Here is a 12,830-nt window from a genome sequence, read left to right on the forward strand (position 1 = left end):
GAAGATGTATCAGAAATTATAATAATTACCTAGGAATGTTGAGGTTAAAAAAAGGGAAGAAAATGAATTAATGTGAAATGTCAAACTTCCAACATTGCTGATGGAGCAATGCATAAATGTTACTTTATTTCATTGCTGCACCATTATTTTTGTAATTTATGTAGTGTTTTTTAAGTCTTTCTGAAGAAAGCAGATTAACTTTGAAGTAATATCTGTCTGTTTTTCTGTCTATCCATCCATGTAAATATATACACTGAATTCTGGCTTATTGCATAATAACACCATGAAGAACACTTCTATAATAAAACAACCCATATAATGGACAATGAAGTCAATTGCATAAGAAGTAAAATGCTCCCCTTCTTTTGAAAACAGTTCTTACTTTTCCATCTTAGAGTCCTACACTAAGACTAGACTAAGAATGAATATTTATGTATTTAGAAGCCTGCAAAAAAAATTTTTGAATTATATTTGAAATGGTAAATAGATATTAAAATTAGTTAAGCAGAAAAATGAAAGCTTGAACGCTATGCTTAATCTGAAAACAATCCACAATGTTTTGGGGAGGCAGAAGAGAAAGAAGAGGAAGATGATATTTTAAAGTAGTCACATTTCTTTATTTATATTCTGTTACATCCACTGGAGTTTGCTCCAGGACAGAGTATCACACTAGGCAATTGTCACTGGCCAATTTCTGAGCCAGGTGACAGCCTCTTGAATTAGCTGGTGCATGAACCATTGCTGAGCTGGCTTTTTTCCCATAGTTTATTGATCAGATACAAATCCTCTCCTGTATAAGGGTCGTCTGAGTTCACAGACACAGCAGTGGTTGTTCTCCTGAGAACCACACTATTCAAAAGAGTTCACAGTATTGCTGTCTCTTATAGAAATATCAACCAAATCGAAAAATTAAAATAATTTTTTTCTGAGTTTTGTAATAAGGTAAAATTAACTAAGCGTCAAGTCTCATAATACAAACACAGAAAGCAAGATCAGGTGTGGAATATGTTTATTTTTAAGTGAATGATTGCATTTTCAAGGTACAAGATGAAACCAAATGAGGTCCTAACCCTATAATGATTTAATGATATGCATATTTTTCCTCATACTAATTTATTTAAGACTGTGTGCAACTGTTTGTAGACTAAATAGCTTGAATTAACTTGACTGAAGACTTTTTTACTCTAATTCAAAAAATGACCTTTACAAGAATAAATACTCTATTGGCACTCTCTTAAATCTTTCAGTAATTAGAATCAGAGAATCATAATTATATTTGAAATGTAGAAAATGATAGCTTCTATCAACTATTATTATGTTGAGCACTTAAAATGTTTTCCTTAGGCTGCTTACTGATACTCTCAGTCTTAGAATGCTGAGATATTATTTGTTATTTAATAATGCCATTTATGCTCTTTGACCATATTGGAATTTTGGCAGTGGGAAAGTATTATGCAGAAGAAAATGTTTTTTGTGATTTTAATCAGGTAATATTCATGCTCAATCTTCAGGACTGTTTATTCCCATTAATTTCTCAATGGTTCATTTCTAAACATCCTTTAGTCTCCTGATCAACAGCTTTAAAACTTTAGAAAATGATATTTTGGGATTAATTTTATTAATAGGTGTTAATTTTCTTTCCTTCAAGACACTCTTTTTAATGGTCTTGGACTCGGTGCTGTCATTGGCCTGGGAGTGGCAGCCCTTTTATTAATCCTGGTTGTGACTGATGTAAGCTGCTTCTTTGTACGACAATGTGGATTGCTAATGTGCATCACCAGGAGGATCTGTGGGAAGAAGAGTGGTTCAAGTGGAAAAAGTAAAGAACTGGAAGAAGGAAAGGCTGCTTACTTGTGAGTATTAAACACCTATGCTGGAAACATCATTAAAAGAAAAAGTTGGCTGTCCAGCTTATATTGACTTTATGGCCATTTTGTGGTGTGACAAAGGGAATTAATAAAATGTTTCTATTACTTGGAAAAGGAAATGTGTAGAATTGTTTATTGCCTTTAAAAGAAAAATTGAGACACAAACAAGGAATTTACCGTACCTCACTTTAGGATGACCTCTTTGTCCAGCTTGACACAAAGGAAATCAATTGTAATGCAGTATTAGTTACAAGCACATATTTGGTTCATGAGGAGCAGGTAACAGATCATTGTAACTCCCATTTCTGCAAATCCATCTTTAAGCTGCTAATACCCAAAACCTCAGCATATGGTTGTGACAGTGCCAGTAAATCTGAGAGTGAAGGATGTAGTATTATAAAAAATCCATGAAAGAATTTTTCTTCTCAGATATAGCACTTGATGGAAAAATCCTTTTTCTTGCCCAGAGACTTTAAGAATGAAAGGTATTGTTGATTTTTTTTAAGTAGGAATGCTGAGTTAGATGTGGGTGAAATGGTGGTGAGTGTGATTGTTCTTCATAACAATAGTCAATGATTGCTAAACATGAGTGGGAAATAAACAATCCTAATTATCACAAATAGCCTTCTGTAGTGGCTATTCCATCAGACAAAGGTGAATGAACTGATCATTTATGTGCAAATATGGTCCCTTAATTAAGAGTGGATACTGAGATCTCTGGCAAAACAGTTCAATTACTAATTGCATAAAATAACCATACTTTAGAGACCAAGCCTTTACAGGGCTTTCAATATGTAACCTGGAGAGAGGATTATTTGTGGTCCTCTATTTTATGCAGTTCCATTTTTTTACCAAAATGTGCTTAATTACCTGATTATGTTCATCTGGTAGACAACTTATGCATACACTGTAATATATGAAAGAATGCTGTCTTTGTGTGGCTGATTAATATTTACTGGTCCAATTCCTCTGTGCCTCTCCCAGCAGTCAGGCATAACAGTTTATTGTCCTGCAGCATCCTAGATCCCGTCCTTCCCCAAGTGCCTGTAAGAGCAGAGTAGATTTTGCAGCCTTCATTATTCACAGCTGTAACAGGTTTCTCCATTGCCAGTACTGGAGGTGTAAAAGCCTTTTTTTGGTTTTAATTCTGGCTTTTGGGTTTCAGACTGTGTCTTCCTTAACTTGACTACACGTCTTGGCCAGGTTCTTCTTAAAAGAGGTTCCCTTTTGGAAACAGCTCCATAGAACAAAACCAGTTGTAAGCAAGCAGAGACTACTCCCATCAAATAAGGCTTCTGAATAAAAGTCATGCCATAAAATAAGTGTTTCCTAGCTCTCCCATTTTACAGCAAGAGAAAGATTAAGGATATTTTTTCTATTGTGTGAATCTGGCCTGTCTGGATCAATAGAATCAAGATGTGAAGCTTCTGGCTCTGGCTCAGCTGTCCTTTCCTGTTGAGCACAGCACTTCAGTTTATGCTTTAATTTCCCATTCAAGGAGTGACCAAGTACAAATTGGTGTACAGACCCTCCTGAACGGGAAGACCTTAGGGAAATAAAGCTGCAAATGTCACTTGACAGGAGTTTATACCTTGTTATCAACATCATACCCAAATGCCATTCTGTGCTGTCCCAGGAAAGCATAAAGCTGGTCTCTTAATATTAATTCTTCCATGACACGTATTTTAAAAGAACAACTATGTTATTTAACTATATTTCTTTTCATTGCTGGAGTGGCCTTCAGTCAGTCAGGTCTTAAAATACTTGTGACGGTTCTTATTTTAGCCTGTTCTCTGCACTAATAAACTGTCAGGCTAAAATTTCAGGACAGACTTGAAGAATCAAAATTTGAATTTATTTCATGCTAACAGCTATTCCCTAAAATACACTGACATTTCCCTGTTTTAAATATGTCAGTTTGCATTCTGGATTTTTGAGCAGGTTTGTGCTATGGTTCTTGGTTACACTTTGATTGTAGGATATATATATATAGTAATTAATTATGTTCCATATGCAATTAATGTAGGTGATACAATGCATGTAACATACACACAGCCATCTAGAACAAAAATGACATAATGCATTTCCTATAAATCACTTTCTCTTCTGTGGAATTCTGAAATGTTACACAGTTTGTACATTCTGCACATGTATGTGAATGCTGCTCATGAATAATATCTTTTTTAGGTTTTTGGTCATGCAATAATGTTTGTAAGACTCTAAATACATTGAAAAACCAAGCAGAACTTATCAGTCCCTCCACCAGTCCAGCTTAAATCCATAATCTTTTCACAGATATGAGGTAGCCATGACAGTTTAGTGCATCATCCAAAATGAGCTTTGTATCCATTTTTGTGTCTTAAATGTCATTTGCAGAGGTGAATAAGCACATACAGGATTGGGGGTTTTGGGTTTTGTTTGTTTGGGGTTTTTTAATAGACACAATCTTTAAGACTTCTACCCATTATTTCTTCTCCAGTCAGTTTCTGTATCTATGCTAAACTCTTATTAACCTACAAAGATTTTCCTTAAGGATACCTACCAGAAGATGGTAGAGTTTTCTTGATACTTCCTGTTGCAAAAGACTATTTAACAATTTTTTTGTCAGAAACTATATGAAAATGTGAGACATGAATTAGAGAAGCATTTAGCCAGGTCTTTGCTGTGGCCCATTGCAGACTGACTGCTCTCTAGAATATCAAAGGTCCAGAAAATAATCTGTTAAATATAAAAGTGATTGTTCATCTGTAACTCAGTTACCCTCTGTTTCCAGACTGCAGCTGATGAAGTTCCAGGATACAATTCCTGATCTGATGACAGGAATAGAGATGAAATATTTGCATGGAAAGAGGTTTTCTTTTTGGAATTAAATATAGATCGGGTATACTTTGATCTGCCTTTTGAGAGTAAAATTATATGCAAGTTACTTAATACTTTTAGTAAGTCATGTTAATCAGTAAGTATTGTTAATAATTCTGTAGCAGTGAGCAGTTATTCCCATATCATGGTCATATTATTGAGAGCAGCCATGCCGAGAAGGACTTGGGGATTCTGGCTCATGAAAAGCTGGACATGAGCCAACAATATGCTCTCAATGGCCCAGAAACCCCCCGTGTCCTGGGCTGCATCCAAAGCAGTGTGGGCAGCAGGGGAGGGAGGGAATTCTGCCCCTCTGCTCTGCTCTGGTGAGACCCCACCTGCAGTGCTGCCTCCAGCTCTGGGGTCCCCAGCACAGGAAGGACATGGACCTGTTGGAGCGAGTCCAGAGGAGGCCACCAAGATGATCAGAGGGATAGAGCACTCTCTCTATGAGGGCAGGCTGAGAGAATTGGGGCTGTTCAGCCTAGAGAAGAGAAGGCTCCAGGGAGACCTTTGTCGTTCTTTCAGTACTTGAAGGGGGCTTATGAAAAAGATGGGGACAGACTTTTTAGAAGGTGATGTAGGGATAGGACAAGGGTAATGGTTATAAAGTGAAATAGAGTAGATTTAGATTGGACAGGAGGAAGAATTTTTTTACAATTAAGATGGTGAAACACAGGAACAGCTTGCCCAGAAAGGTGGTGGATGTCCCATAGCAGGAAAAATTCAAGGTCAGGTTGGACAGGGTTCTGAGGAACCTGATTTGGTTGAAGATGTCCCTGCTCATTGCAGGGGATTTGGACTAGATAACCTTTAAAGGACCTTTCCAACCCAAACCTGTGATTCTGTGACTACCAACAAAACACAATGACAATACTCCCTGCTCCATCTTCTTTATAATTCATTGTCTAATTAGCCCAATGGTTATTCATTTACTTATATGTGAGACACTAGCATTTGTTCCTAAATGGGGGGAAATATGACACAGAAACAGTTTTTTCTACCAGGAAAGCAGAAGGGGTTAGATTTTTACCACACAAGGGCTCTTTACGCCACTCTGGCAGCTGGGGTTGTCACAATCTCAGGAGATTAAAGCACACTTCTGCAGTGTGTATACAAACATAATGACTCTTTAACACTGCCAGAGAAGTTCAAGTATAACTAGGCTTCAAATCCTATATTTATTATACTATGTTAGGGAAGTTTACATCTATTCCCACGAAGAGGCTGTTGCCTTATTATTAGTCATAAACAAAATGCTCTTTTGAGATGCTAATTCATCATGTTTGCAGAGTTAGGTAAGTAACCATGGATACAGGATGCTTTGAAGACTTCAAGGAATTGGGAACACACTGTTAAATGTGTCTTGGTGGTGTTAGTCACTGATAATTAGTTCTGCCTTTCTTTTGCCAACTTTTGAGAGCAGGGATCTTGGTAATTCGTTAGGTGCAATGTATATGGTTAATATGGTGATAAGAGACTAAGACTCTTTTAATAATTTTTAGGAAAGATGGATCAAAAGAGCCAATAGTGGAAATGAGAACAGAGGATGAAAGAATTACCAATCATGAAGATGGGAGTCCAGTAAATGAGCCAAATGAGACAACTCCCCTCACAGAACCAGAGTAAGTAGGCTGATATTCCCTGGAGTTTCACACAAGCTCCTCTTGGCTGCATGGATGGACTGGATTCCCTCCAGTCTGGGGGGGAGATACGCAGTATCACCAGAATGGTCTGCTGTGGCAGTGCAGTGTATGAGTGTGGGGCTGGTTGGTTTGCTTGTTTTTTACAATAATCCATCTAAATCACTGTACCTCACATATACTGGCTGAGGATATCACGAGACATTTTTCTCTGCTTTCTGTGACCCAGAGTACAACCACATCTGGGCATTATCCAGCCCTTGGGTGGCAACATCACGACAGTCAATCCTGCAGTGTGTCTTTACACAATCACCTGTTTGGAGATTAATGAGCCTCTGGGGAAATTTTCTGCTCTTCCCTGCTGCCCTGACTCCCGAGGAGCTCCTCCTGTGTTCTTGGTCAATACAGGTCCAGACTCATCAGCAGCCTTTGCCCAGCCCTGGTCCTGGTGGGACATGGACCGGGCACCCTGCTGCTGCTCCCAGTTCTGCCTGTTGCATTCGGGGAGCTGGAGGCTGAGGACAAGGCTTTTCCTGTGCTCCCTGGCTCTCAGGATGCACCAGAGCTTGCCCCAGTGCTCCCCTGCCATTCCTGGCTAACCTCCAAACCCCGAGGGGAACCTTGGCCAGCAGAAGCAAGTCACAGCCCACTCTGCCTTCCCTCCCAGCCCCAGCACCTGCAGCCACCTCACTCCCCAAGCTCTCCTGACTCTGCAGTGGTGACTGAGCAGTACAAGGATTTTTTAAGTTGGTTACAGCTGATCTTTACCACCCATCCAGAAGTTATTCACCACTCTGGGAATCTCCTGACTCTCAGGAATAGCTTTAGATTGACACACACACATCCCATAGGTAGGGCACAATGATCCTGTGCCCCAGAAACCCAGCTCCTCACAGGGTTGCCTCTTCCTGCTTTCATTCATTTTACTGAGAGCTTAGCTGAGTATTTAAGTCCTCATGGTGTAATTGGATTAATTGAGCTGAAGGGCAGCTGCTTTGCTCTGTTTCCTTGTGCCCCCTTCCTGTCCCTGCAGTAGTTCTCACCCACGCTCGCAGACTCCAGCTGCCTCCTGAGTTGTGGGGATCAGCCTTGTGCCTGGGGATCCTGGGTCCTGACAGTCAGGTCCTCTCCTCTTTTGCTGATGCAGCCCCTGGAACAGATTAAACTGGGCAAAGTGCCTGTTGTTTGTACCTGAGCAACAGTTTTCAATACCTGGATGGACCATAAATTTGCGAGCTGGTATTTTGCTAAGCTTGTTGTTACAATGAGAGCTTCCAATGCTTTTTTTTCTTTAAAAATTTAGCTTGAAGAGAAACTAATTTGTCAATAAAGGTGATGACAGTACCATTCTTTCTATTGAGAGCCCAAATACTGGTGTTAAAGAGCATGAACTGCTTGCTCAAGAGTTTAATTTCTGAGCCTCAAAAGTTGATTGATTTTAAATTATTAAAGAAACCTCCAAGTTTCTTTGGTTGGAGCCCAAGATTTTCCATGTGCTGTGAAAACCTCCTGCCTCATGAGATTACTGTCAGGGCTACAAAGACACATAATAAATATAGAAATTTACCTGATCATTATTTGATGAAGTCACAGTTGTTTTTTTAAAAGGAGAGGGTGTTCTTATAAAACAGTGTCTTTTTTTTTCTCCATTATCTAAAACTGCAAAAGCCAGAACTGTAAGTCTAGCAGGCCTTGGATATCACAGAATATGTTAGTGGGTAAGGAACCAGGGCCACAGTTGTTCAGGTTTCAAGACTATTTGTAGCACCAGCTCTTGCAAATACAAAAGAGATGCATCTAGCAGGGGACATGATACCAGGAAAAATCCAGTTAAATTCATTCTGCTTGTCACAATCTTTAGAACAACTGACAGGAGTGAAATATGAGAAAGTTAAAATCAAAAATGTTTTATTATCTTAGGGGAGGGGGAAAGAATCAGTCCCCGCTGTCATGGGAAAAAAACCACTGAAACTAAATCATAGGAACAACTGATAAGGATTTTGATGGGTATTATGTCCTTGAAAGAATAGGACTGCTAAGAGATATTAATAATGATGACAGTTTCCTTCTTGGTATTTTTTTCTCTCACAACCAATGGCAAAAGGCAGCAGTTCAAGGCAGAGCAGGACAGAGGTCAGCTAAATATTTGGGACAGTGCCACTTAGTAAACTAAAGATGAAAAGAGCACCATGCAACCAGGACACCTGGAGGGACAATGGTACTAGGGCAACACAGAAAGACCTTTGGCTTGGACGTGGGTCATAACCAATAAAACAGAGAAGCACAAGTGAGATGCCACTAATGGAGGATGCAATAGAGAAGAAGTCAGTCTCTCAGTAGGAATAACACAAAGACACATTGCCAACAACAGCCAGAAAGGCACATGCTGGGCAGAGTGAGGATGACCAGCAGGGATCTTGGAGAGAAGGGCTTAGCCTGCAGGAAAGAAAAGTTTCAAGGACATTCCAGGCAGGCACTGTTCACACATGATGGGATGCATTCTGACTAATTCTGGCTGTTTTAAATGTATACAAGATAAGCTTTGAGGTTAAATTAGATGAAATATTTTGAATAATTAATTGAATTATTTTGAATAATGCCAAATTATACTCAGAACCTTAAATGCAATTTAAGCAATTGTGGGAAATAACTAGTAAAGAGATTACTTCCTCTTACAACAATAATTTTCATTGTATTGCTCAGTATATCATTTGCCAATCTATGTTTTACTTTATCTCAGGTAAGATTCTTGTCAAAGCCAGGTTTGGAATCCTTCTGTGACAGATTAGCTCAAAGCACTTTTACCTGCAAGTCAACAAGTTTTAATCATTCTGGCAGGAAATCAATTTAAGCGGTGCATTTCATATCTCATTTCTGTAATATGATTAAAATACCACATGCAATGTGGGACTATAATTACCTTCCTAGTCTGACATTATTGTGTTTCCAGTATTGGTTGAATATTTCTTAGTATTAATGAAGTTGGGTGAATTCCAATATTAAAATGGAACCATTTTCCTCTAAAATAGGAAAGTAAACATGCTAGTTAAAGTTTTGTATGGGTAGTAGCAGCAGACATTTGCAGTTAGACCACATGCAGTGCTAGAGGAAGTCAATATTATTAATGATTGATTGCAACCAGCATCTGATTAAAGCAAAAAAACTTTTAAAGTTCTCTGGTCCTTTTTTTTTTCCCCTCAAAAGGCTTTTATTATAAAATGTTTTAAGATTTGAAAGGATTAGTTTACCCAGCTGAAATATATAAAATTATTTCAAATAGATGTAGCTAAAGAAAAACTAGGTATATGAAAATTGGTGTAATTAAAACATTTAAACTCAAATTAATTAATGGAAAGATGAAAATGATTGAATCTATTAATAAAGATTAAATATGAATTAATATTTTAAACAAATGGAGATGAAAATTCAAAAAAAAAACAAAGTCAAAAAGAATAATGTCTAATGATAACTGCACTCGTAACTCACATCATAGAAAAAAATCACCACAAGTTTTTAAAGACAATAAGGTCAAAGACCTTTGCGACGAGGAAAGTTTTGAGGACTAAAATTTTTTATTTGTTTGTAGTCCTTTTTCTTTGTTGTTCCTCATTTGTATGTAAACCAAGGCTAATTTGCTCACAATGTTTGTATGAACATGGATTTTAGTGATGCCCCGTATCCTTCAATAGGGTTCTAGAAAACCTTCCTATTTCAAGTAATTTGAAATTATTTGTAACACAGTCTTAATCCACTTTAACCAATTTATTTAAATTTCCACACAGTATATTCTGTCAATTGCCCAGTTTTTACTTTGACTAAATATTTCCTCCCTTTTCAGCACCATCTTTTGAAAAATTACTGTGCCTTTATTAAAACCAGATTAAATTAGATCTTTTTTCTTTCCTTTTTTTAATGCTAGTTTATCAGATCTTTGACACGTGTACCTGCTCACCTGAAATGCATCTCACGAGCTGCACCTCCTCTGCCCCAGTGTTTAATCCTCTGTTAAAAATACATTTGTGTTGATTCTGTTGTTTCCATTCATTCAGCCGTCCTGTTGTGGGCTGAGATCTGCTTCCCTTGGGTGTGCCAAGGGAAACACTCAATTAGTGGGGACCTCCCTCTGTGCTCAGAGCCAGACAGCTGATAATATACCCCACGTATTTTACTGTAATAGAACGAGTTAGTCTTGTCTTTGATTTCTCGCAGATATAGGTTGTGCTCACTGTTTAACCTCCACATAAACAGCATCTTTCTTAGTTCTTGTCAGGTGGCTTAAATTTCATAAGGCTGGGAATTTGGGTATTGTTTTGTTTTATTTGCTGTCATTAAACACTGTTATTACAAGACATTCCTAGGGGATTCCTCAGACAGATTTTGAACATTTTATTGCTCTTCGGGACATCAAGGCAATCACAGTGGAAATTTACTGAAAGATTTAACAGTTATTATGAATAAAAACGGCATATGCAAACCCGAACTGGAATCACAATTAACAGCTATTATGCCCAGGAGACATTATTACAGGAACATCTCAGTAATCCATATATCTTTTTGACAGCTATATTTTTTGATAGCTAATTACTGGCAGTAAGAAATCAATGATTTTCAAGATCTTTTCGAATGAAATCACATTCAAAAGGGTGGGGATTCTTTTGCCATTGGTATTAAGTATTATAAAAATCCTCAGAGTTTTCACTAAGTTGGTCTTAGAAGAGTTGTAAGTTATTAATGAAGCTATATTGTGTGATCTATGAAAATTAAATTGTAGAAGTTTCTAAATAACTATGCACTATAAGTTCTTTACCTATGTCTTGGTATAATCTCCAATGATAGCTGTGTTCTTTTGTATACAACTGAATTTACATTAAGAAACAGACATTAAAAAAGAGTTTAATCCAGATTCAGCAAAGAGCTGGACTGTAGGTGTTCCACAGTATCCTATGGAACACATATCTCTGTGCTGTCTTGGGTCAAGTTATTTGACATTCTATTTTTAATTTTGTCTTATTGAAGAAGCTGCATTTTGGGCAGCAGCAATGTTCTTATCATGTGACATTTAGCTTTTCATGGCTTTGTAGAAATAGAAAGGGTTAACATGGATTTCTTTAAAAGCAAAGAATGCCAGTGCACATAATAAAATAATTACATATTATTTTCAATAAGTTATGATTTTAGAAACACTGTGAACTGTGTAAGTCATACATATGTTATAGACTTAAATTCCAGATTGTGTTATTTATGTCTTATCATAATTTCTCTTTTTGTCTGATAGGAAACTGCCACTAAAGGAGGAAAATGGCAAAGAAGCTTTAAATCCAGAAACCATAGAAATCAAAGTTGCTAATGATATCATCCAGTCAAAAGAAGATGATAGCAAAGCATAATAAGATAAACTACAGCTGTCTGGATAATGCATTTGGATTGAAGTAATCCCGTGACCAAAACTTTACAGCTGACCTTAATTTCTTGGGAAACTTAAGCTTGGAATAGTTAGTACGTGTGTACATATGATGAAACAGTTCCTGTCTACAGTTTCTTTCTATTTTTTTGTTAATGGTTTTAGTATGTAGTTTTGCTGACACCAAGTCCCATGGTATAAATTGGACAAATCTGCAGAACAAGAACTGTAATTTATTTTGTGAAAAATTATGCCTATTTAGAAGAAAAGTTGCAGAGCACCCCTAGCCACAAACAGCATATCAGGTCTCTCCAGATCTTACAGTGCAAGCTACATACATAAAGTGCCATATGCTACTGTATTTATTTCCATTTATAATAAAACAAAAGTTTAGGTTGTCTTTAAAAAAAAAAAAAAAGAAGAAAAACAGTTTCAGTATAACCTTTAAGACCTTAGCACTGGCAGATACTCAGTAGTCATTCCAGCTGTGATTATCACTTGAAGTAAACAAAAACCACTCTTCAACACAAAGGCAAGTCCACCTGCAGTTTCACCTGGGTTCTACAGTAAAATGAAAAGCTGATAACCATGATGGTATATATGGATATAAATAAAATTGGTAACTGTTTTGTAATGATATATTGGCCTCATCCTAACTACATGAGTGTGACTCTGAAAGGCTCCAGGATTGGATTTTCAGTGCTTCAGGTTTTCTATATTAAAGTTTTGGAGGTCGCATGTGAACTAAACTGCAGCAAAGGTGTGGAAAGAAAACTCGTTTTTAATCGTAATCTTGTCTTCAAATGAAAAGTTACAATATTTGTCCCACCATATTTATACATATAGAATATTCATTTTGCTCTTAGTTCAAGCCATTTAGTTGGGGGATGAAACTGTGTTTTAGTGAAATAGATACATTTTCTCCCCAAATCAGTGCATAAAACGTTAAAGTTAGCCTTATTGAAACAGCAGTTGTTCCTTTGTGATTTCTTTTGTGATACTCTTTGTCTTAGCAAATAACATGTAAGAACAGATGGAAAGGCAGACTTTGCCTTAACA

At 37.3% G+C, this 12,830-nt stretch overlaps 1 protein-coding gene across 1 annotated transcript in view; it reads left to right on the forward strand.

The window, feature by feature from the left end:
* Positions 1 to 12,410, forward strand: part of NCAM2 (neural cell adhesion molecule 2) — a 271,599-nt gene extending 259,189 nt beyond the window's left edge. The window contains exons 16-18 of the mRNA XM_064644006.1: positions 1,649 to 1,853; positions 6,233 to 6,352; positions 11,646 to 12,410. Of these exons, the coding sequence (XP_064500076.1) occupies positions 1,649 to 1,853; positions 6,233 to 6,352; positions 11,646 to 11,757 (437 nt within the window). The 3' untranslated portion in view covers positions 11,758 to 12,410. The remainder of the gene's footprint in view (positions 1 to 1,648; positions 1,854 to 6,232; positions 6,353 to 11,645) is intronic.
* The last annotated feature ends 420 nt before the right edge of the window (positions 12,411 to 12,830 follow it).

This window comes from Pseudopipra pipra, chromosome 2 (genome assembly GCF_036250125.1).
Source record: "Pseudopipra pipra isolate bDixPip1 chromosome 2, bDixPip1.hap1, whole genome shotgun sequence".
Lineage (NCBI taxonomy): Eukaryota > Metazoa > Chordata > Aves > Passeriformes > Pipridae > Pseudopipra > Pseudopipra pipra.